The sequence below is a fragment of the Rhineura floridana genome, chromosome 7 (genome assembly GCF_030035675.1).
Source record: "Rhineura floridana isolate rRhiFlo1 chromosome 7, rRhiFlo1.hap2, whole genome shotgun sequence".
In the NCBI taxonomy this organism is placed as follows: Eukaryota; Metazoa; Chordata; class Lepidosauria; order Squamata; family Rhineuridae; genus Rhineura; species Rhineura floridana.
The window spans coordinates 88,311,197-88,334,884 of NC_084486.1; the positions used below are offsets into that span (position 1 = coordinate 88,311,197).

Sequence of the window (23,688 nt, forward strand, 5' to 3'; positions counted from 1 at the left end):
CTGTGTTTACATGTCATGCAAAAACATAGTTTAACGCAACATGCAAGAGGAGGAAGGAGTCCAACAAAGCTTCAAGAGGCAGCTGGACAGCCACCTGCCTGGTATGCTTTAGTTAGGATTCCTGCATTGAATAGGTTGGATTCAATGGCCTTATAGGCCCCTTTCAGCCCTAATATTCTATGATTCTGTGATCACATGTTCCCATCTCCCATGCAACCAGAAGAAAGATTTCTCCAGAGTTTGAGGTGGACACAGACACAGGCAGACAGACAGACAGAAAGACAGATGTGTACATACACAGAGCCAGTCAACTAGATACATACACACTTATATAGGCAAGCAGGTTTGGTGGGCTGACAAGTGCATAGTGATAGTGGCCTACTGGAGAGACATGCCTAGGCTGCATGTAGGCCACAGATTATCCACCTGTGCACTTTGGTTTAGCATTATGTCCAAACTGGACCATGTATAGCCAAGAAAGTAGTCTCCATGGAAGTCCAATTTCTCAGCATCAGTGAAGATTAAGGGCAAATGGGACTTGAAAACAATCTTTATATGTTTAAAGATTGTTGGCATGGTTATGAGGCAAGAGGCAAATGGTTTCTTTTGCAGGAAGGGAGGTTTAGGTTTACATTACAATGGAGGACAGCGACTGAGCAATGGTAACCAAGAAAGTGCAGAATATCCTCTGGAGGTTTATGTGCTTGCTTTTGGTGGAGAGGAGTTCCTGTGAATCCAGTTTAAGCTAGGGTCTTAGAATAGCAACACTTCTGAGTGTCTTAATTCTCAAAGTCCATATCTAGTTGTAGGAGGAAACCTGAAATACCACTTTCCCCTTGCAACAAACATGACCAAGATTGCAGATGTAGTTAATGGTACAGACAAAATCCATCAGGATATGAGATGTCCTATATGATCTGTCACATGATTATCATAAACAACAGTGGCCTGATACCTCAGTGATGCATATTCTCACCATTAGATTTTGAAAGACCTATAAATCTAAAATTTAAACTGTGAAGAAAATGTAATAAATACATAAAATTGAAATGTACCTAAAATTTTAAGTGCTCCCAAAAGTGAAGGCTTAAATCAAATAAACCACGCCTGGAGGAGGGTGGGAGGATAACTCTGTCATATGGCACTGGCTACAAAGATGACTCATTTATTTCAGGGCTGCATAATGTTTTCCCCCATATGAAATCCAATTTTTCTACATATTCATCTGTACAACATGACCAAACGTCTACTGCATAAAACAGCCTAGCAATATATTTCATCCCGTTTCACACTTTGAAAGTGCTTTTATTGCTCTGGTTTCCGCTGCTGGGGAGGCCCAGTGTTTGGTGCAGGTACTTCAAAGGATTTTTGTGATCATATATTCAGGCTCATAGTTAGGACATCAGCACACTATGCAACAACAAACTGAATGTCTCAGAATTTTATATACTTTTGCTAAAAGTACACCTTGAACCAGAGGCATTATTGAAGACATTTTCTCAACAAAATAATCATTTACATGATTGTTCCATGTAATTTTTAACAATTAAAGAAAAATAAATTTTGTCTTGGTCTTACAAAAAATATCCTATCCCACAAAGAAAGCAGAAAAATCTGGAACACATCTTATTTCAATAGAGTGGGGGTTATGTGGTAATGTCTTCCTATGCCTCCTCCTCTAAGATATGGGGCCTGTGCATGTTTAAAGTATCTCAGCCACAAACCTGGTTTAATTTTTTATTCAGGTGCTAAGTATTCCAATCAAACTGGAGACTACTATAATAAAGAATATAGAAATGCCAAATACAAATAAAATAAAAATTTGACCTCAATGAGAAAACCGAAGTGCAACTTCCCATTTTAAAAAAATACTATTTAAGGGTGTGTTCAGATGTACACAGAAAGAGGAACTGCTGCACTCTGGAACCACACTCATTGCAGTCTCGTCACATGTACCTAACTCTCTCTAGGGCTATGGTCCAGGAAAACCAGTTCTGCTAGTTTGAAGCAAGTGCCAGCTGTTCACAGCACTGATTGGCTGCTACCCTCTGATATCACAAACTCCTCCCTCCCTCCTTGGACCATTTTTGCAGGTTTTCTGGGGAAAAGGGGGGAGGGAGAAGACATTTATTATTTCATATTTTCCTTTCACCACATCATAGATCTGCTTGCCCAGGCTTATATATCACATGCTGATAAGTTTAATGATCTGGCCTACAATATTTCTTCACTCACAGCACATAGTCTTTCTTCTCTTATCCTTCACAAACTTTGGGGTGGGAGAAGCTGATACAAATGAATGTCTTCCAAAGCATCCCTTGATTTGATCTGAATGTGAATTAAAAACATATTGGTTCTATTAAACCATATGATTATTCATGGACAAGATAGCTGATTACACTGGACACTCCCACTTTAAAAGGAAAAGCAACCAAGGAATCAGAAGATCAGTTGGATTTCTATTGGTGCTTTGAACAAGTCCTTTCTAGTAAGCAATAGTTTGGCATCCATCCTCACCTAATCCCAATACCTAAATTTCTTCATTTTAATGTACTGGATGCAGGGGATTCTCCCCACAAGGGTACTAACAATGGAAATCTATATCTGATATTTCTGGAGGGGAAAAGGCAACATCCACATTCTGTCCACCAAGCATCATTTATTGTGTAGGAATGCAATGCAGGGAAAGGAAATTGCAGTTCCTTCATGCTTCACTTGGCTGCAGCAGAGAAGAGTTTGCCAATGGGCTACGGATCAAGTAGCAAAATGCAAAAGAAGACAATACTTTTAAACACTTAATGGTTGAGGAGAAAATTTTGGCAGGTGCAGACTGTCATGCAGAGAGGAAATAAGCAGCATCTCCTGAAATTCTTTTTTCTATACAAGTATTGAAGATGCAGGAGCTCTGTCCTCTTTGCGTCCTTCTGGTCATCCTACCTAGCAATGGATGGGAAGAGTTGGCATGACTTCTAGAGCAGCAAGAACGCCAAGCTGGTACTATGGAGATTATTGCTGCTGAATTTACACATTCTGTTAATAGTCCCACTTATATCTCTGGGTGTCAACATCTAATGTCCAGTGAGCAACTGTCAGGGCCATTGAACCTTCAGGTGCTTCCCTCCATACTCTCAAAGCACTAAGTTATGTGAAAGTGTCTTGGATGGCTCAAAATCAGATGGTCCAACCCCGGAGACTAATGGAATCCACTGGATTCCTGAATGCCCTGGGGGAGTTCCCAGTAGATAGAGCAGGTGACTGTTGAAGCCGTTGTCATGCTGTGGGACAGTGAGGCACATCGGGCTCTTGACACAGTTGCCCCTGAGCACCCTCTCCAGCATTGTGGAGGCCAGTTTCCACCTTGGTACACCAGTGAGTTAAGGGCAATGAAACAGGCTGGATGATGGCTAGAGCAAAAGACATGCTGTGAGGCTGATCGGGCATGAGTAAAACATCATAACCGTGCCCACTGTGTGGCAGTGAGGGCAGCAAAGAAGGCCCACTTCTCTGCCTCCATTGCATCCTCAAGAAACCATCCAGTGGAGCTTTTCCATATTGTCAGGGGTCCGTTGACATCAACTCCAGGAAATGGAGTCTCAGACTCTTCGGAGGCCCACTGTGAATTGTTTGCAAGGCACTTTGTGGGTAAAGTTGCTTGCCTCTGTACCAGTCTTGATGCCCCGTCCACATCTACTGTTGTCCCCAATGAGGTTTCCAGTACAACGTCTGCTGCAACTTCTTGGGAACGGTTTCGGTTGATGTGGCCCGATAATGTAGACAAGATGCTTGCGATGATGCGGCCAGCAAAGTGTCCTCTTGACCCTTGCCCTTCTTGGATTATTAAAGCTTGCTGAGGGGGTTCGACCAAGTGGTTCCAGGGTGTGGTCAATGCATCATTGCAGGAGGGAGTGGTTCCAGCCACCTGAAAGAGGTGGTGATTCAACCGCTCCTGCAAAAGCCCACCCTGGACCTATTGGTCGCAAATACCCCCTTTTTAGAGAAGGTGATTGAGAGGGTTGTGGCGCAGCAATTGCAAGTACCCTTGGATGACCAGTTCCAGTCTTGGTTCAGGCCTCGTTGGGACTGAATCGGCCTTGGTCACCCTGATGGATGGCCTTTATTGGGAGAAGGACAGGGGGGTGCAACCCTGTTACTCTTACTTGATATCTCAGCAGCTTTTGATACCATTGACCATGGCATCCTTCTGGGCTGACTAGGTGAGATGGGTATTGGAGGTACTGTTTTACAGTGGTTCCGATCCTATCTCCAGGGTCGTTTTCAGAGAATAGCATTGGCAGTTGTGCTGTGGGGTGCCGCAGGGTACCATCTTGTGTCCCATGCTGTTTAACATCTATTTAACCCTTGGGAGAGGTCATCAGGAGATTTGGGGCAAGGTGCCAGTAGTATGCTGATGATGGAAATGGAAATGGACTGCCTTCAAGTCGATTCCGACTTATGACAACCCTATGAATAGGGTTTTCATGGTAAGTGGTATTCAGAGGGGGTTTACCTTCCTCTGAGGCTGAGAGGCAGTGACTGGTTCAAGGTCACCCAGTGAGCTTCATGGCTATGTGGGGATTTGAACCCTGGTCTCCCAGGTCATAGTCCAACACCTTAACCACCACACCACACTGGCTCTCACGCTGATGATACCCAGCTCTATTTCTCTGTAACATCTGAATCGGGAGAAGCTGTGCAAGCCCTGGACCACTGCCTGGACTTGGTGGTGGGCTGGATGAGGGCCAACCAACATCCTAGCTTGTCAGGGCTGTATACATGTCATGATTCTGGGGAACTGCAGAAGACCTTAGAATTTTTAAGGTCTCCATTTTCATTTTTTAAAGGAAGGAACTGTTCTAATCCTGCTTGTTGTGAAAATATGCTTGAAAGGTTGTGGGCAATGCCTGATAGCATGACATGACAGAGAAATTGGTGAACAAAATCTTGGTAGTTTTTACACTTTAGCACCGATTAGGAATTGCTGTTCTATAGCCAGCTGGAAGTAGAATTGAAACTGTACCTCTGTGGTAGTGCAGCAGCATGGAACACTTTCTTAAAGTTCTGCAATGCCGGTTCTCATAGTGAGAGCAAAATAAATAAATAAATAAATCCATCCACTGGCTGTTGGAATGTAGAAATGGAAAAGCAATCTTGCCAGTTAATTTTTGTGGTTTTTTTTACTTTTTAATGAAAGCACTTCCAGTCTAGCACAGCAATGGAATGAATAAATCATTTGTTTGTTTGTTTGTTTGTTTATTGCAACAATTAATCTGAGAAAAGAGCCTGAAGAAGGACAAAGGGTAACCTCTCTCACTGAACCTCACTGAGCAGCAAGGTGTCTCCAAGCCACTCAGTGTCTCAGTGGAATTTTCCCACCCTTCTCCTGGCTTAGGAAAAGAGCAAGGCAGTCACCCTCCCTTGTTATGAGCCTTGGAGAGCCTTACAAGCCACCAAGATGTCTGCAGATCAGAGCCACATGGCCATGTCCCTGCTCCAGGGGTGTAATTGTCCTGGGTCCCAGAGGGTTATAGACACCTTACTTTTGGGGAAGCCAGATCCTAGCAGGGTCCCAGTGTTCTATGAGCCAACTGTCATGAAAGGGAAGCGGGTTAGCCACTGAGAAGAGTTCCAATGAGTGTCAATTACAAGCAAGCCATTATAGGTTCCTACTTCATAAAGGCAAGACAAGTTGTGGAGAGTGAGAATTCTGTAACTGCAGAAGAAGGCACAGTGAATCCTGATGATAACATCCCATCTACATAATCAAGCAGTTTGATAGTAGCAGAAAATAAACACGTAGACATTGAGTTCAGTACTTCAAGCCATATCTGACAGTGAGAGAGGATAGTCAAATGGTGACAGTGATAGAGAAGCAGGAATCAGTATTCAAGCCTGGCCACATTATTCTATAATCTTAGAAAGTTGTATAATCTTATGCATGGCTGTGAGGGGGCATGGCATGACTATCATAAAGGGACCCTGCACTTCTGAATCTGCCACTTCACTACTGTCCTGCTCTCCATCGCACCTCAAGCAGGGACAAGGAATCTGTGCCCCTCCCAGATGTTGTTGGCCACAGCTCCAATCATCCATGATCCATGCTGGATGGGGCTGATGACAGCTGGAGTGCAACATGATGTGGAGGGCCACAAGTTTCCCATCCAACCATGAATGGTGTGGTGGGACTGCTCTGCTCACCTGACCTCCATCTGACTGAGTTGCTACTGCATATCAGAGATGGGGAGAGGGGCAGTGATAGAGAGGTCAGCATGGTAGAGATACACTGGTGGACTCAATCTGGAGCTCCTGCTGGTACATTTGCATGCTGTCCGCTGCTGTCCCCATTCCTGCTGTAGTATATTGAAAGAAATTACATTTGCATTCCAGTGCAACAATGATGTGATGACAACTTTTTAAAACTAGCACAGCTGTACATGTAATAACGGAAGGGACATGTAATGGGGGAAGTGTAAGCCAAGTGAATAAATAGTAGTTTCCCAGTCTGCACTAGTCAGTTTGGTGCCACAATTCCATTCAAAGTCAGAAAAATCACCACTAACCAGAGATAGTTAAAGAGATGGGAGGACAACAGGAAAATGCTAGAGTGCAACAATTTGGCAGTGGCATCATCTGGATTCTCCATAATAACTGAATAGATGGATGATGTCAATTCCAGATAGAACACCTAGTGTGTGTCATGGCCATAGCTCAGTGGCAGAGCATCTGCTTTGCATGCAGACAGTCCCAGGTTCAGTCCCTAACATCTCCAGGTAGGGACTAGAAATACTCCCATCTGAAATGTGGAAGAGCTACTGCCGCCAATCAATTTACATCACACTGAACTAGACGGACCAATGGTCTGACTTAGCATAAAGCAACTTCCTATTTTCCAACCCTTTACTGGTTAGAGGCAGAACTTTAGTATCCTGTATAGATCCTTGGCCCTCCTCGTGATGAGCAGAATCAGTATAACTTATTCAAAACAGTAAATCATCATCATCATCATCATCATCAACCTGATGCACAAAGAGATGATACAAATTTTCCTAATTTATACAGACTGCAAAATTCAGCATTTGTGGTTGCAAGTCTGGATTCCCTTAGCTTAGTATTTTTATTTGATTTTTAGCATAAAGTACACACAGCCCTGGTTTTTTTATCCCATCCTTCTGTGCAGGATGAGCAATTCTGTTCAGATGCACAATCTTATATACACTTACTTGGAAATCAGTACCATTGAACACAAAAGAAGTTACTTCAAGTAAACATGGATACGATCACAAGTTAGCCTACATTTCAAAATTTTCACCATACCCTCTCCACACACTTATGGCTAAATAAATCCAGTTGTCTTCTAGCCCATTTGCAATTTTTGTAGCTTGCCCCAGAAACATTTCCAATTTGTTCATGAACATTGTTACCTAGAAGATATGAGCTTATTAGTTCCTGGTAGAATGGTATGATTTGTTCCTTAGTATTATACCCAATGCTGCTGCTGATACTGCTTAAAAAGGCATTTTGCTGCCTCGCAACTCCACATGCCCTCCCCCATATTTGTGCAAGTGAGTCGTCTTTGTTTACATTTGACATTGTCAAATTTCATCATGTTGCTATGTGCTAAGTTCTTGGGTTTATTAAGATCATTTAAAGTCTTCATCTTCTGGGGTGTTTGACAGTTGTCCCAGTTTTGTATCAAAGGCTGGTGCAGAGGCGTGGGCCAGTCTGGGCACTGTTCTCTTTCCTAAACAAGTCAGGGCTGTTCAAGGCTTCTTGTCTTTTAGATGGACTAAGAGGTTATATAAAAATTGTTAATGGGGAAAGGGGTTGGATGTTTGAAAGGGAAAGAGATAACTTCCAGCAATGTTTTATCTAAGCATTTGGCAGGAAAGCAGCAAAAAAGTACTGGAGCATGGGGAAGGGAAGTGGCAAAGGAGAACTTCAGGAAGGTCATCCAGTGACAAAGAGGCATGGACACTTGGCTTTGATTGTCTTGACAGTGCTACCAGTTTGGACCTAAAATGTTGTAGAATATTCCTGCTCCTTCAAATAGCAGAACCTGGTCTGCCTAGTACCCCAGCACTATCCTCCCGGTGTGGATGGAAATCAAGGGTACATACAGTCAGAGTTTAGCCAGCATAGTGCTTCTTGTGATCCAAAGAGGGCTACTATGCCTTTATTAGATGTACATCTGGCAGGCATGGATTTTTCTATGACTGCATCATCACGAGCAGCGAAGTCACATCTGCAGAGCTTTTCACTGTTGTGTAGTGCTTAAACCCTGAGAGATGGACATTACAGAATCATTGAATAGTACAGTTGGAAGGGTGTATAATGCCATCGAGTCCAACCCTCTGCTCAACTTACCCAACAGGTGGCTGTCCAGCTGCCTCTTGAATGCCTTCAGCATTGGAGAGCCTACCACCTCCTAGGTAATTTGTTCCACTGTTGTGCAGCTCTAACAGTTAGGGTTTTTCCTGATGTTCAGCTGAAATCTGGCTTCCTGTAACATGAGCCCATTATTCTATGTCCTGCATTCTGGGATAATCAAGAAGAGGTCCTGGCCCTTCTCTGTGTGACAACATTTCAAGTACTTGAAGAATGCTATCATATCTCCCCTCAGTCTTCTCCTCTCAAGACTGAGGGAATATATGATAGCACTCTTCATGTATGTGAATGTTTCTGGTGAGAAAGATTTCATAGCTCCCTGCATAATTTGCCATGAACCAAATCACTCACCCATCCAGAAGGGCCACAACATTCTTCCTAGGCCTCCCAATGTTGGGTCCATACAGGCTGGCTCGGGAGTAGGTGCGGATCAGCTGCAGCAGCCTCTTCAGCTGCAGATAGTCTTTGCCCAACTGAGTGCCATTAACTGCTCGGCCTGTCAGAGCTCGGTAGTTGTTTGGTTCTGGAAGCAAAGAGAAACAAGCATTCACCAACTCTGACCCAGTTGCTCTGAAAACAGCACCCAGCAGGAGCAGTCAATGAGAAGGTACAATGCTGCACAGCTGGACTCCCAGCAGTGAACTCACTACCACTCACAAGGAAAGATAGGGCAAAGGGCAAGGTGGCAGGGAGGTGGGGACTTAGCAGGCCCATCAGTGGAACAAATCCAGTGGTCCCACTCATGCACCTGCACAGTGTTGACAACCCTCAGCCTCCTAGTAAGCAGCTGCTGCTGCAGTAAACCAAGTATATAGCAGCACCCCTCCTACTGATGGCTCCTGGTGCACAGCATAGGGAGCCATCACCAGTTTGAAGATCCTATGCAGAAGGGACTGGTAAGATGGCTCTATAGCTCATTATAGTGCATACCTATATACACTCACCTCAGAGTCATTCCTATTCACGTCTGAGGAAACATGTATAGGATTGCCACTGTTTGTGTTATTTTTGTTTGGGAACTTGCAAATCTTCTGCCTCATATACAGGTTCTCTCCTTCCTTGCACCATCACGATAGCAATCTCTTTTTTGGACCATATCTCTGTCTGTGGGTCCCTAGGACTATCAGTTGTGGTGAGCATCCCTCCCCCATACCAATGCTCCCCCTTTTTTTTTATGGAGGGCTCAGAGTTGCTCCCAATCTAAGAGGTGAACTGCTGATCCCAGTGCCTCTTTTCTCCCCCCTCCCCCCTTCCATCTCCAAATCCCCATCTTCAAACTTCACTCACCATTGCCCAGCTCCCAGGAGATGTTGTACTTCTTGCTGGCACTGTACTTGAGCAGGCTGAGGGCACTGGAGCTGTTCCAAGAATTGTTGGGGTTCCGGCGCAGAGCATTCAATGCAAAGATGAGGTGGAGGCCAGAACAGTCAGCAAAATTATACAGTTTGTCTAGAGACCTGGCTGGGAAGAAACAAAACCAGCTTGAAACTCAAGTGCAATGAACTCCAAAGTCGAGAGAGTAAGCTCCATTGTTGCTATTGCACTTTGTCTTTGGGAGGGAAATAGGAAAAGGGCTGTACCAAGATATAATCCTCACAACACACTGTCAGACCCCTACTCAGGGTCTGGTCTCGTAATGGATCTCTCACACCGGCCCCAGCACAGGTTTCTCATGATTCCACTACTAGGCACCACCACCTCACACTCTGTAACGTAATACTGCCCTGAGACTGTGCCTGTCTCCTCCTCAGATTGCTGCGTAGTGTCTGGGTGCACTTACAGGCCACAACCCCTCTGTATCCTTCTGCCATTAAAGATTACAGCCCTGGGTTGCTTTTGGATACTGCTGCTGTTACACTATCCCTTCACTGCTGCCACCATTGATACTGTTCCCAGCTTTGGTATTTGCTCTGCCCACCCTTCTGGTCTGTAATATCCCAGCCAAGGATCAGGCATGTTGTTAAACCAAATCTATTTATTTAATAACACAAGGAATAAACAAGATTACTTTAAGTTCAGTCAACATGCGTGTGGTTACATATACTAGTTTTTCTCTTTATATATCTTAGTCCTAAAACCTGCCTCACTACCTCCCTAAACACAAATCCACCCCTCCAAAACCCAGAACCAACAACAACCCATTAAACTCTCCAGCTGTCATTCTCTCATTTATACCTTCAACCACCCAGATTCTCAGCCAATCACAACTCAGCATTCCAACACATGTACTCTCCTCCTCACTCACTCTGCTTACCACATTTACCCTACAAAACCAACACTTACCATAATTACTGTACAACATTTACAGAGGCATTACACACACATCCTTGGAGACAATCCTAGGATAACACGGCTCTGTCTCTCAACATGGTGACATGATGTGCCCTAAGAAGGCAGACTCAGAAATGCTCCAGGTGATGGTTTCATTATGTAGGCAAATCCCCAACCTGGTGCCCGCTAGATGTTTTGGACTCCAACTCTCTTCAGTCCCAGCTGTTATTATTTTTTAATATTTTATTTTATTGCTCACTTGTTTCAGGGGATCCACCCTATCTTTCTCCATATCAGTTGTCTTAGCTAAATGAGGGTGTTCCCAGGTCCAGCTACAGTGATGAGATCATTCCTTCTCACCTGCTTGGGGAGTCAGGGACATTTAATCTAGCCTACTTTATTCTGGTCAGTGCCTTCAGGCCAGGCCAGTCACCAGAAGACTATTGTAGTAAGAAGGGAGCCTAGTATTGTGGAGGTGTTAGATGGAAGCACTCGGGAGTAAAGATGAATGCCCCTGAAGGCTGCTATTCTAAACAAACTTATAAGGGACTAAGCCCTATAGAACTCAATAGGACTTACTTCTGAGTAGATATTGTTAGGACCGTGCTGTTGGTAAGGCTTGACTAGGGATCCTCTGCAAAGATATCCATATCCAAGCAGGGGTGGCAACCCCCTGCCTGCAATGCCCTGCTTGCCTTTTAACATGGCTGCTCTAAACTTCCTTAGAGACTTGACTCTTCACTGCAGAGAGAGGTTTGAGAAATGAGTAAAAGTTAAGAAGATTCTCTTGCCTTTTCTGCCTACCCTGCAGGCTGCTATAAACTCACTTTGACAGCTAATCCAATTCCAGTAAGTAATAAATGACAGAGACAAAACACTCATGGTTTGGTCTATTTTCATGGGCAGTAGCTTGGGAACAACAGCAATTGAAACCACACTGCCCAGTATGTATATTCTCTTTTAGCACTGTTGCGCAAGAATCAAACTATTATGAAAACAACAAGGTGCATCATCAGTGGGTTTAAGGGGGTTGTGCTGACCACTGTTATTGCTTCTATGGATGTAAGGGAGTGATGTCAGAGGTAAATATGCAAATATAAAACCAAAAGACAGTGATGATTTCCTAAATGCAATACCATACTAACCACAAAAAGATTCCTATGAGTAAGGCAGAAAACTCAGCATCCCACAACCAGGCAGAGTTCTAATCAAAACTAAAAACATCCTGGCAGCCAATCAGCCAAGGTCACAGAAATCCCCATGCAGCACAACCTGACCCGGGGGCTGCAGTTAGTACAGAATGCTGTTGCATGATTGTTGACATGTGTGGAACCGTATCAGCACATAATGCTTCTGCTCTGAAATCTGTACTGGTTGCCGATTTGCTACCAGGCCAAATTCAAAGTGTGGTTTCCATGTTACAGGTTCTCCATAGTACGTGTTCTGCTCTTGTAAGAAATGGATCCTTTAATGTGGCAGCACCTATGCCTTGGAACGCCCTGCCTATTGACATTAGGCAGGAGTCTTCATTATATTCTTTTTGGTACCTGCTAAAACTTTTTTTTAAGGCAAGCCTACCCAGGCATGTAGAAGCTATTATGTTATTTAATCTGTTTTTAACTCATTGTTGGTTTTATTATTTTGAATGTTTTTAAATACCAGTCTTTAACTGTTTTTGCCAATAATTTCATTGTTTTAATTTGTTCTGTAAACAGCTTTGAGGTTTTTTACAATAAAGTGGTATATAAATGTTGTAAATAAAATACATAAATAAATTTCGGAGTCACTGTAGCCCTTGGGTCTCTTTCCTCGTTTAGGAACAAAGGGATCTGCCTTATACCAACACAAGCCACTTGGTACCATCTAGCTCAGTACTGATGACATGTGCTAGCATTGGCTCTCCAGGATTCCAAGCAACAGTCTTTTCCAGACATTGGATTTTGGACCTTTGCATGCAAAGCATGCGCCCTACCACTGAGCTATAGTCCTTCCCCTGTTTAAAAAAGAATCTTTTAAAATTGTTCTTTTCAGTCCACTAATTAATGCACAGCACACCTAGGACGTATCCACACCATTAATTTAAAGCACATTCAACACACATTTGAAGCACATGAATCACACCACAGAATCATGAGAACTGTAGTTTGTTATGGGTGGTGGCAACTATAACTGTGAGGGGGAAGCTACACTTCCTAGGATTCTTTAGGGGAAGTCATGTGCTTTAAATGCAAGTTGAACATGCTTTAAATGTTTGTGTGGATCTACTTAATAAACTTTGCCTGCATGTAAATCATTTTAATTAATTCTTCAAAATGGAAATCAGCTACAAAGTTTACTGGGTGACCATGGGTTACTAATCATCTCTCAGTCTAATCTGTCCCTCAGGATGAAAACAACTGAGGGGAATCATGACCACTCCAAGGAAGAAGGGAACACTTAAAATGTAGAGGAAATAATAATGTACAACCATAGTGTGAAATCAGATACTTATTGGACATAGTACGAAGAAATATTTATATAAGCATGACTGTCAAAGATGTTTATTATTTACACAACCTGTAAATATATTTATAGTGCAATCCTATGCATGTTTACTCAGAAGCAAGTACCAATATATTCAATGGGGCTTACTCAAACAGGGAACTATACACAGGACTGCAACCTTAAGTGACAAGGAACATCACTCACCGAACCCAAAATTCAGAATCATGCCATTTTAAGTTGTTTTGCAATTGTTTCATACTTGTTTTATGGTTATTGGATTTTAAATGGATTTAGTTCTTGTTGTGAGATGCCTTGGTTTCCAACCCTACCTCACAGGGTTGTTGGAAAGATTCCATATACACACATACTGGAGACGTAAAAATACATACACCCCCATATATTGTCAAAACCAGTTGGTCATTGCAGAACATTTAAAAAAATCAATATTAGTTTCCTACAAAATAAAAGCACTGACACCTAGGCAGTGACACCTGCCTAATTGCTTTAAAATAGGGTTGTAGGGGGAGAGAAAGATTTACAACACAATCACAATCCTTTTTCTATGTTCACTCAAAAGTCCCATTGATTTACAACACAATCCTAACCATGTCTACTCAAATGTAAATTCAATGGGATTTACTCCTAGTATGTGGGATTAGCATTGCAGGTTTACTCCCAGAAAAGCAAGTATAGGATTAAAGTTTTATACTGGGAAAGTGTTCAAAACAGGCTATGAGTTAGACAAATAAATTGTCTTCTTCAACAGCCCAGGAAAATTTAAACAAGTTGCATGCACACTTCTTTTAAATTTCTGTTCAAAAATTATTTGAAAGATAAAATTTATAATATGCTTTTTGCAAGTAATTAAAAAACCCTGCATGTACTCTTTTATTATAACTGAAATTGTTTACAATAAACAATTGCCTACCAAGATCCTGCTGTGATTTTTTTGTTCTACATCTCCTGACGTGCACACAGAAAGCTATAAACCAGGAAAAGACAACAGTTTCTGGCCTTGCAATGGGTTCTAGCTATTGCCTGAAGGTCAGCAAATTCCTTGTCAATCACAACCCTGACTTCACCTATTAGCTACAAACCTAAAAGGGCGGGGTTAGAGCAGCCAGCTATGAACTCATTTAACAGAAGTTGTGGGTGGGAGACAGCTGACATTTTGGTATATATCTCTTGAACCAGATCACCTAGAAACTTACTTTAAAAAAAAATGAAAGCTGAGAGTCCGGAGATTGGGTGACTCACCTGGCGACCTGGAGAGGACCCCAAAACTCCAGAGTCTCTGGGTGAAAACTGGAGACATAGCAACCCTATCTACAGTCACTTCTAAGAATCACTTTAAGACAGGTCTCTGAAGAGTGGTTATTCCTTATTATTCATTGTTAAAGCCTGAACGATCTTGTCAAAGAAGGAAGGTAGTTAAAAAGGAGTAGTTTTTTATTAAAAAGAAAAAGGAATTTGAAGAAGCAATTGCTTTCAGTCTGGAACTATTGCCAAAGAAGTCCTCATGATGGCATAGAAGGGCCTTCTAGATGCAAGTTCAATGCTATATTCACTGGAATTTAAATGAATATGGAAGAGGCTCTCATCCAGCCAATCTATATCAGTAATTTTCCCCCAAAAAAATGTGTTCCGGCAAGGAAATAGCTGTGCATATAAAACTATTTTTGGGTGACATTTCCAGATAGCTTAAAAATAGAACTAAAATGTGTATCTCTAAAAAATAACGTTAGAAACAGTTCCAGGATTTCCTTATATGCTGTGGAGTAGGCCTGCACAGAGCAGGCAAGGAGGTGGGAATCTCCAAGCTGAAAGGTCATGGATATTAAATAGGCCCAGACGGCTGGTGGTTTGCTCTTTATGGAGCCAAAGACTGGGTCATCCCCCTGGGGGAATCTGCTGTCTCTCAGGTCTCAGTCACTCCTTGTTATGTTTGGGCTACATTCTGTCCGGGTCACACATTTTCTAGGGGAACCCGTGCTTTCACAAGTGTCTTGGGGCCCACAGCTTGCATGTGTTTGTGTGTTAGAACTGTCTGAGCCAGCTCCAGGTTTTGATGGAAAATCCTGAGGAGATTTTTCCCAACCAATTACATTATTGTTCTCTGAGAGCTCCATGTGTTCTGGGGTGAGGTGTGGGAGTGTGGAGGAGAGATGCTGCAAGCTTTAAGTGGAATCAGGTGCTGTTTCTCTGCAGGGAAGTCTGGTAAATGTCAGATTCCTTGGAGTAACAGGTACTGGCAGATGAGCCCAGCACTTCCCACACAGAGTAGCCTCCTTCCTTTCAGAATCCTGCATCCTGCCCTTTGTCCTTGGAACGGAGGTCCTTAGCTAAGTTATGATGTACCAGCCATGTGCTGGAAAGCTGGCAGCCATTGGCAGTGGCAGCATAAGAATAAGGCAGAAGTTTTGAGACAAAAATGGAACCAAGAATAGTTACCCAGAGTGCTTACATCCTAGGAGCAACTACATCGCTGAGGGCCAAGCCCCACCTGCTTGGGGCCGGGAACCACATTCAGGGCTCAGAGGATTCCACCTGTGAATGCGCAGGTGCCAGGGGAGCATGTGTTGCTATGGTGATGATCACTATTGTGTTTCTTTAGTAAGAAGTCATGAAGGAAAGCAGGAGGGAGATGCAGAGAGAAGCCGTTAGTTTCTAGCAGAGAGCTGCTCGCCTCCTCCCGCTCCTCCTTTCCTCTGGCAATGATGCAATACAGCAAATTTATCTGGCTCAGTGCAGGCTGGAGGGCTATTTTTTGCCCTTGAATGTAATGAATTTCTTTCCTAGAGGAAGCACTAGTTGGGCAGGGAAAATTGTTAGAAAAAAATTGCTCACTAGAGAGTCTGATAGGGCTGCCCCTCTTTTTCTTCTCTCTCAGGGGTTTGAGCCTGGATGGTTGCCAGGTATACTTCAGTAGCTGCATCTTATCTTAGTGCTTCAAAATATTTAAAAGGTACAGATATAGCCTTCAGGGAATAACTTCATACGTTGGGATGTCAACTGACCAAAACGAATTGTTCTTGCCTGCTTGAGCACTCTTAACACCAACTTAATATGCAGAAATTAGCAAATGATAATGTTTCTCTCCATTGAAAAGCCTCACCTGCTAATTCCTACATATGCTGCTGTTACATCAGACACAAGTTTTTGTTTGGTTAGAACTGAGGAACAGCTAGCAACCCTGGAAGGCCAAATGTAGCATTAAAAGTAACATTGCGTAAAATGGAAAAATATTACATCTGACATGGCTTCTCCTGTCCATGCAGCACTGTGATAGAAAACATGATGGACCTAGCAAACCTAATGTCCATAGTTGGTTGCTTAAAGCTTGTGTCCTGCTCCAGAACATGAATTCTATTCATAACTACTATTTTTGATATATCATAATTAATGTAGAAAAGTGGGCAAAGAACAAGCAGAAATAGAGGAAACACTGTTCTCAATTACCAGAGCTTAAATTAAACTGCTAAATTGCTTTTTTCCATCCCACTCAGGCTGGGGCTATTTTGCAAAAGTTCAGGACACTGTTTTTCCAGTCATTCAAATGAAGAAACATGTTGTCCATGGAAATTTAAGAGAGAATCTGCTTGTTGCCACTTGCTAATGATGCTTCATGAGATCTCACACATATATAGATTGGAAATCCATATGTTACAGAGGAAGACCTGGGCGAAGATCCCTGCATGTCTCTAATGCTTTCCATCCATCCTCATAAAGCTGTCAACATTTTTCCTGGTCCTGCATAGAGTAAAAATGAAATGGACTGCCTTCAAGTCGATTCCGACTTTTGGTGACTCTATGAATAGGGTTTTCATGGTAAGCGGTATTCACAGGGGTTTACCATTGCCTTCCTCTGGCGCTGAGAGGCAGTGACTGGCCCAAGATCACCCAGTGAGCTTCATGGCTGTGTGGGGATTTGAACCCTGGTCTCCCAGATTGTAGTCCAACACCTTAACCACTACACCACACTGGCTCTCCATAGAGTAGCCAGATGCAAAAGAGGACAGGGTTCCTGTACCTTTAAGAGTTGTGTAGAAGAGGGAATTCCAGAGGGATTTTTTTGTCCTGCTAGGTACATCTGCTGAAATTCCCTCTTCTAGACAACAATTAAAGGTGCAGGAGCCCTGTCCCTTTTGTATCTTCATCCTAGTCCTGGTCCTGTATGGTGATAAGAGCAGTCTGCCATACAAAAATATGCAAAATGAAGCTTTCTTGGCATGGAAATATAGTGATGAGAAAAGCTTGATTTCTGTTTGACGGGCTGTTGTTAAGGGCACAGAAGGGGCAGTTTAAAAAAAAAGTTGGCAACCCTAAAAAGTACCATTTATTCTTCCAGGCCAGCAACAATTAATTAGGCCTGAGTGCAGGAGATAATTCACATTATGACAGAATAACAAAGTTTAATGCACTGTAATTTAATTTATGTGGCCAGACAGCGAGCTACCCACGCATTGTGTACACATGCCAGTATGCCATCAGATCTATAAAAGTGAATCAAAACAAAAAAATGAAATCCAAGAGCAATCTAATGAAAGCCATAACAGAAATGCCAGCCTCTGAAAACAAAGACAAAGAACACATTTCTCTCAAATGCAAAGACAGAATGCTGGTCCCTTAAGAGAGTTTTCTGGAAGGCTCCTTTGCAGAATAACAGAAAAAGATTTTCTGTCACTATATCTCCATACTGGGGAAAGTGTCCCTCCAGTATTTCTGCCTCTCATGCAGCTGTTGAAGGCCCTGGAAAGGTACAGTCACCTGCTGCAGAAGAGCTTTACTTGTCAAGCCATGAGGGAGTTGGAAACCTCAAATGCAAATCTCCAGAAGAGCTAGACATAATTTTACTGAACCAACCAACAATACAATATTAAACCAAATTTCACAAGGGTCTGGTCTTCAGATTGCCAAATCTCAGACTGGACAAAAGTAATCTGCATTCTTGGTAGCCAGACAATACAAACTTTTTTTATGCACAGTATCACCTGAGCCTCTATTTGGAGAAGCAAACATATGTTTAGAACTGTGTGTGAGCTGGGAACAGTTGAGAGGGGGGGAGGGGGACTAGGAGTGGATTGAGAAGCGGCAAGAAGGAAAGAGTTAAACACTCCCTTCCCACTATATGTATGCTGCTTCTTGTCTCTGCTGCCCCCCCTTTCAAAGCTACTTTTCTAGACAAAGTATCCACTGGGCCTTTGCATGTAATGTATAGTTGCACCCTGAGCCACTAAATACAAAGCTGGCTAGTCATGATCCTTTCACTTTATCCACCTTTTCCCCATTTGTATGGGAAATGAACACACAGTATCATACTTGCAGCCCAAAACAGCACTAAACCATTTGTCTTGCTTGGTGTGTATTATTTATATTTATAAGAGTATTTATAAACTGCCATTTCATAAAATATTATGGCAGTGATAGATCAACCTTTAGAACTGATTCACTTAACTTCAGGTTGCACCCTGATCCTGTAGTCAAAATCCTAGTACTATATTAGAAATACGGGAAGATACAATGACATCCGATAATTATCCATACATTAATAAAGCCATACATTTGTATGAAACATAAGAACAGCCCTGCTGGATCAGGCCAAAGGCTCATCTTCTAGTCCAGGGGTAACCAACATGGTGCTCTCCAGATGCTGATGGACTCCAACTCCCATCATCCCCAGCCAACACAGCCAATGGTCAGGTTTGGTAGGGGTAGTAGTCCAACCACATTTGGATGGCTTCATACTGGCTATCCCTGTTCTAGCCCAACATCCCACAGTGAGCAATTAGATGCCATTGGGAAACCCATAAGGAGAGCATGAACACAAAGCCCTTCCCAGTGGCCTCTCAGCAACTGGTATTCAGTAGCACATTGCTTCTGAACATGGAGGCTCCATATAGCCATCACCAATAGGTTTATCCTCCATCAGCCCAAGATCAACAATCAAAAACCTGTCTAATGAATCAGTGCCCAAGGCCAACCTAAGTGAATGTGTCAGTGTTTAGACTACAGCCATTTCCAGACTGTTGCTATTTCATAATGACACATACCAACAAATTTAGAATGTGTAATTAAATCACATTCCAACAAACTTGGGCTGTGCAATTAAAGGGAATTTGATATTTTGTGCATCCTACTTTAAGAAACAAGACCCTGATGCTTTACAGTAAGGGACGTGACAAGGAAACACACAGGAAAGTGTGGGACAATTGTATAACCTCTGCACAGACAAATCAGAATTAATGTTCCATAAACAGCAGATGTCATATGACCTTCATGCAAACTTGGTGAAAACAGATCAGGATGAATGCCCAATAAACAGATTGTCTTTAAAATATGAAATATGGTGCTTGAGGTTTCTCCCCCCCCCCTCTCTCACACACACACCATTGGGCCAATTTCCTCTAGGAACACTGAAAAATCTGATGTAAGCCTCATATTGTGGTGCTAGAAAGTGTTAGAAAGACACATTTTGTTTAATATTATTGTAATCATGTAGCCCAGTTATGGGGAACTTTGGCCCTCCAGATGTTATTGAACTCCCATAATCCCTGGCCATTGGCCATGCTGAAGGGAGTTGTACTGCCACAACATCTGGAGGGCCAAAGATTCCCCACACCTGATGTGGCCCCTGTGGGATTCCTAGAGAACAGTCCTTTCTAACCCTTGGAGCTGCCGTAGGTGACTGATGGGTTCTAGTATGAGGAAATTGGGGTAAGAGTACTGAGGAGGAGATTCTGGGGAGAGTTGTTTGAAGAGACTGAGAGAAGAAAAAGAGAGACCGAGGGGTTTAAAAACTCAGAGGGAGTAAAAACAACCATCTAAAGGAGAGAGCAGTAGCCTTCTGCCCTCACAGTAGCAAAGTAACCATCCAACAGCAGCTTCCCAGCCACAGGAGTGACAGAGACATAGGCCTACAGCTGCATCTCAGCCCAGAACTATGTAGCTAGAGACAGGTCTAATCACTCACCTGTAGGGATGGGAGAGAAATTTGATTCAGTTCAAATTTTAATGTGAACCTACTTAATTCACACTTCATTCACAATATGCAAACTGAAACACAGCTATCCTTTGAAATTTGCACTTCTCCAGATTTTGTGATGCAGTTCTCCAACCACATAATGTGTACAAAAATGTGTATCTTAGTGTGCATAAAATGCATATATTTGTGAAAATAACATATAAAATGTATTGAAAATGCCTGCAAAATGTGTATGTCCGGCAAATTTGTGTACAAAAATGTGTGTTCCGAGAAATTTGCACCAAAATGCTGGTGAATTTTCATGAGGACTTTTTAGAAAAGAAAGATCACTTATTGACGGAGAAATGTGGAGAACTGAACTTAAGAATGGAACAATGAAAAACTGAAGGCACCTGAAAATGACAAATTCATCCATCCCTACTCACCTGTCGATCCCTCAATTACTGGACTCCATCTCCTCCTATTTTGTGGCTTAGAGACTTACCTTACATGGTATACCCATTGGGTTGTTCTTCTTGCTTGCCCAGCTATCTTTTCCTCTCCCTTATTTTTCTGTTCTGTTAAGCTGCCCACTGTTTTTTCCCCTTGCCTCTATTCACAAAATGGAATGGTCTGTTGGGATGGAGGATTTTTGCACTATGTTGGGGCCGTGGAATTTTGTTTTGCCGTCATCTATCCCACTACTGTTCGAATCCAGGTTCCATAGTTTCCATCGCACACCATAACAAAGGCTTGCTGATAGGGAACATGGGGTTACACTATAAATGGTCAGCCGTTTCTGACAAAACAAATAATGGGCTTTTCTCAACAAAGAACATAAAATGACGTTGTAAGTTATTGTTAGAAATTTCTTTTAAAATGTACATCACATCCAGTAGTAGCTACTTGCTACTCAAGCTGTTTAAATAAATAAATGCAACAACTTGAGTAGCCACTATTGGATGTGATGCACATTTTCAAAGAAATTCCTATGACTTACACCATTAATTTATATTCTACCCTATTGCTTAGGGCACATGATATAATAATGCTTTTCTCTAAAACCATGAGGGCTACAAACTTTAAAACATGGGTTGTAACAAATATAGAAGGTCCAGGTCAACTCTGGTATTTCTGTAGAAAAGACCTCATGTAGCAAAGCTGGCGAAAACCCTGGAGAATTACTGTTGTGGGAAGCATGAGGCCGCTAGGTAGTCCTACCTGCCTGTGTGCAGAGGGCTACAATTTCCTGATGTGTTTAGAAAGCCCTCTCTATGCTTTTCTTCAAAGGTATCGGAACAATGAAGAGGGAGAATAAGCAACACCATAATTTTAACACTGTCTGACTCTCAGTGTGGTGAGTTACCCATTGCTATCCATGCCAATGCAGATAAATAACTGTTGGACTTCATCCCAAAAGGTATGTGCCCTGCAAATGCAGTCAGCATGTTCCACAAAGATGGCAGAGACACTCTCCTGTCTGCCTTGTGACTTTACCATGGCAAACTTGCATCTGGGAACTGTTGAGAAGAGAAAGATTTCCAGGGGTGTTATTAAATTAAATGTTAAAAAGCAGTTTTGAAGCACATTGTTGATGCTATTGATTGAGACAGTAAATTCAATAATCTCAATTTTTCCATTTATTTTCCTTGGCTTTAAGAATTTGCAATTGCCACAGAATTTAACACTGACATTTCTCTGAATTAATAGGAGGGAACCAAGAGGGTGAAATCAACTATACAGAGAGGTACAGGGAACAGCAGGCACTTGAAAGCCCAATAAAGATGAGTATGGAACCAGGTAGTTCAGTCTGGACACAGAAGCTTCAGCCATGGAGGCACACAGTAGCTTTGGACAAACTGCTGTCTAAGGGTAGAAACACACTCACTGTTCTGCCAGTTCTAATGCCTTTCCACCTCCTTCTCTCTTGAAAATGGGGGCACACAATGCTAGTCAAACCTCGCTCCTTTTTACTGTAAAACCTAGTGGGAGCAGCTTGAGTGCATTTTTTTTTTAAATTCAGCTTCAAAGAGATTTTGCAACTTATCAGCAGATCAACCCATTCCCTCTCCAGGTGTGGCTAATGGACATGCTTTGCTCTGGCAACTAGTGTGTTCACAGCATAAATAGTAGAAGCACTGACAGGATTGTTGCTAAGAGGCCAAGAACGCAAAATAACTTAGAATTAAGATAATTTATTTATGACATTTGAATGCCACCCCATAGCATAAAATTATCTGAGTGACTTACAATGAATAAGTAGAAATAACTGAAATGCAAAGTAAGACATAAAACTATTAAATAAGGGGGGTAACTATATGAATGTGACTAAACAACTCACCACACCCCAAAGTTAAAAACAGAGGGCCAGACAACCTGAGCTATTAAAAGGCCTAGGTGTACACAAAGGTCTTCATCGACACAAAAAGATGGTGCTGGCGAGTCTCCCTGAGAAAGCTATTCCATGGATGCCACTGTCAAAAATGCCTTCTCCCAGGTGGTTACCAACCTACTTTGCTTCATTTGGTGGGGGCACCCAGAGCATGGCCGTTAAACAGATATTAAGGTTCAGGTGAGTTATATTGGAGAAGACCTACTCTACAGCACAATCTGGCAGTTAGAAACTGTTTCCCCTTGCTCCTTCCTGCAGAGAAACCTCCAGGCATATATCTGGAGGGAGAATATTGGGACTGAAGGGCCCTGGAACTATTCCTATTTCTTCTACCTTCTGAAGGACTTGGAAAGTGGTGTGTGGGAGTGCTAGGTATCTATCATTTGCCGACAACAAGTTCAGCTGCCATAGTCTGGGAGTACTCCAAGACTATGTTCTAATTGCTGTAGAAGCAATCTGAGTTCAATAATCTGAGCAAAATCTGAGTTCTGTGTGTGTGTGTGTGTGTGTGTAATTCTAAATTGGCATTTTGCTATAAATAACAGATATGGCTATGGCACCTGCCCAATGGAATGAAGAATATAACAACAGTGGGTTATGGGAGCTAGTTGGCACATAATTTAGGATAAAGCAAGCAAGGGGGACCATAGCTTAGCTTCTTGCAAGTCAACAAGATGAGAACTGGAGATGGAAGCGGGCAGATCGTGGCATGAAACAGCAAGGGTGTGGGACAGGAAACCTGTTTCCAAGGATCCAGATACTATCCTTGACCATTCAGAATCTAGTGTAACACTGTGGGTTCTTCCAGACAACCTGGTTATTGATCATTCACCCTGATTAGTTTGCAGGGAGATTAGACATTGGCATTTAATCAGCATTCACTCTGATTTGTTTACTGAGAGGCTAGATGACAATACATCAAAGCAAGTGTTATTCCATACTTTCCACTGCATTTTCTTGTCATTTTCTTAATCACAAAAGTCTGACCTTTTGGGGAAGTGGGTTTGTTGTGCCAGAGCTCCAAATCAGCTTTAATTGCAATCTGAATCCCACCCAAAAAGAGTGACAGTCTGGAAGTGCTCCAAGACTATATTCTAATTGCTTATGTTCCACCATCTGCAATTCCATTTGCTTGATCCCAATTCTCAGTGTTATTGACCACACCTATTTATGTAAGCCTACAGTATTAAAGGCCTAC

The 23,688-nt window shown here is 42.5% G+C and overlaps 1 protein-coding gene across 1 annotated transcript in view; it reads right to left on the reverse strand.

Annotated features, from left to right (window-relative positions):
- LOC133389163 (inactive heparanase-2-like) overlaps window positions 1–23,688 on the reverse strand; it is a 164,228-nt gene that overhangs the window by 46,347 nt on the left and 94,193 nt on the right. The window contains exons 2-3 of the mRNA XM_061636317.1: window positions 9,670–9,839; window positions 8,734–8,905 (exon numbers count right to left, since the gene is read on the reverse strand). Coding sequence (XP_061492301.1) covers window positions 8,734–8,905; window positions 9,670–9,839 — 342 coding nt within the window. The remainder of the gene's footprint in view (window positions 1–8,733; window positions 8,906–9,669; window positions 9,840–23,688) is intronic.